We start from the raw sequence: 2,135 nt of genomic DNA on the forward strand, positions 1-2,135 counted from the left end.
AACCATGAAAATTCAGCAGATGTCTTGCCAGAGATGACCATATTTGTGTGGTCCACAATTTTATTCCAGAGTTTGGTCCTCTTTAATATTTGGAAATGTTTTTTTGCATAAGGCCGATAACAAAAATACTTGTTTCTTCTTCTGTGGGGTTAGAGGCAAGATGAATTTTGTCCTGAGAACATTGCTCGTGCTCACATGAGATAATTTTCGGGGATAAGGAAGAATAACAAGGTGCATTCCTCAGTGTTTGCCAAGCTGCTCGAGGGTCACCATGGTTGTCTGGAATAATAGTGATTCTATGGAGCCCACATTTATTCTGAGGGGTTTTCCTGGGCTGGAGTACGTTCATTCTTGGCTCTCCATCCCATTCTTTCTTGTGTATTTGGTAGCATTTATTGGTAATGTTACCATCCTCTCTGTCATCTGGATAGAGTCCTCGCTCCATCAGCCCATGTATTACTTCCTTTCCTTCTTGGCACTAACTGACCTGGGTATGTCCCTGTCCACACTTCCCACCGTGCTTGCCGTGTTATGGTTGGATGCTCAGGAAATCCAGGCGAGTGCTTGCTATGCGCAGCTGTTCTTCATCCACACTTTCACATTCTTGGAGTCCTCGGTGCTGCTGGCCATGGCCTTGGACCGTCTGGTTGCTATCTGCCTCCCACTGCACTACTCCGCTCTCCTCACCAACAGTGTAGTTGGCAGGATTGGTCTGGCCTGCTTGCTGCGAAGCACGAGCGTCGTACTGCCCACCCCACTGCTCCTGAGACGCTATCACTACTGCCGTGTCAATGCCCTCTCCCATGCCTTCTGCTTGCACCAGGATGTCCTGAAATTATCCTGTTCAGATGCCAGGATCAACAGCGCTTATGGACTGTGTGTCGTCATTGCCACACTGGGCGTGGATTCAGTCCTCATACTTCTTTCTTATGTTCTGATTCTGAACGCTGTGCTGGGTGCTGCATCTCGTGAAGAGCGCCTAAAAGCCCTCAACACGTGTGTGTCCCATATCTGCGTGGTGCTCATCTTCTTTGTGCCAGTTATTGGGGTGTCAATAATCCATCGCTTTGGGAAACATCTGGCCCCCGTAGTCCACGTCCTCATGGCTGACATGTACCTGCTCCTTCCCCCGGTGCTTAACCCTGTTGTTTACAGTGTCAGGACAAAGCAGATCCGTCTAGGAATTCTCCGCATGTTTGGGCCAGGGAGGAAGTTTTAAGTAACCTCTATTCTCTATAGTTTTCTCACTGAAAATCGTAGGGAAACTATTTTAGTGTATGAGAAGTAAAGTATTTGGGTCTTGTTCATTTTGTTAAATTCCTAATTCTTTCACTTCTTAGATAGGTGATCTCAGTTATTCCTTAATCTTTATGATTTAGGTTTCTCTTGGCAAATTGTGATAATAACTATGGCCTTTATCTATCCCTAGGATTATTACCAGACTTAAAATAGACAATGTATGTAATAGAAATTAATTTTTTAAAACTGTATACAAATTTGTTAATATTATTAAATTATTATTATTAATGATAACAGTAACTTTACTTATGAAACGTAACTATGCTTACATGGTTTCTCATGTTAATGACTTAAAACTAGGAAATCAATCTGTATCTTTTTCTCTCTTTTTCTAATACATTTGTCCATATTTTGTTTCGTGTGCCACAATGTCATAACTTTTTATAAAAATATTTCTGAGTTCTTAGGGCAAGTTTGGAACTTGAGTTTCTGACTGCACTTTGAACTGCTACTGTGGCTGTTGGCTATGAACTAAGTCCTCATCTCATCATTGGGCAATGATGTGTCTTTTCTCTTATTGCTACTTTAGATATAGCAGCTCCCTCAATTTGCCAGCAAATGCTGAAGCAGATACACGGGAGCTGCTGAAGAAAACCTGACAGCACATGTCTAAACAGCCGGGCAATTGTGTAGACTCTCTGTTCTGTACAATAGGAAACAATTTTATATAATATTATACTTCAATGTGAATATTATGTGTGTATAATAGTATAATTCAATGTGACTGCCTAGATTGGTTTGATGAGTCAGCTACAGAACAGAAAGTAGAACAAAATCTTCTGAGTGAGAAAGGAGAAAAAGTCAAATCAGCTAGGGATATTGAAGGATAGAGAGAA

The 2,135-nt window shown here is 41.7% G+C and overlaps 1 protein-coding gene across 1 annotated transcript; it reads left to right on the plus strand.

Moving 5' to 3' along the window:
* The first annotated feature begins 271 nt into the window (after nt 1-271).
* LOC103582322 (olfactory receptor 51L1) lies at nt 272-1,219 on the plus strand. The gene has a single exon (XM_008563952.1). It carries the CDS (start codon nt 272-274, stop codon nt 1,217-1,219), a length of 948 nt encoding a protein of 315 aa, XP_008562174.1.
* The last annotated feature ends 916 nt before the right edge of the window (nt 1,220-2,135 follow it).

Source organism: Galeopterus variegatus, unplaced genomic scaffold (genome assembly GCF_000696425.1).
Source record: "Galeopterus variegatus unplaced genomic scaffold, G_variegatus-3.0.2 Scaffold15700, whole genome shotgun sequence".
NCBI lineage: Eukaryota > Metazoa > Chordata > Mammalia > Dermoptera > Cynocephalidae > Galeopterus > Galeopterus variegatus.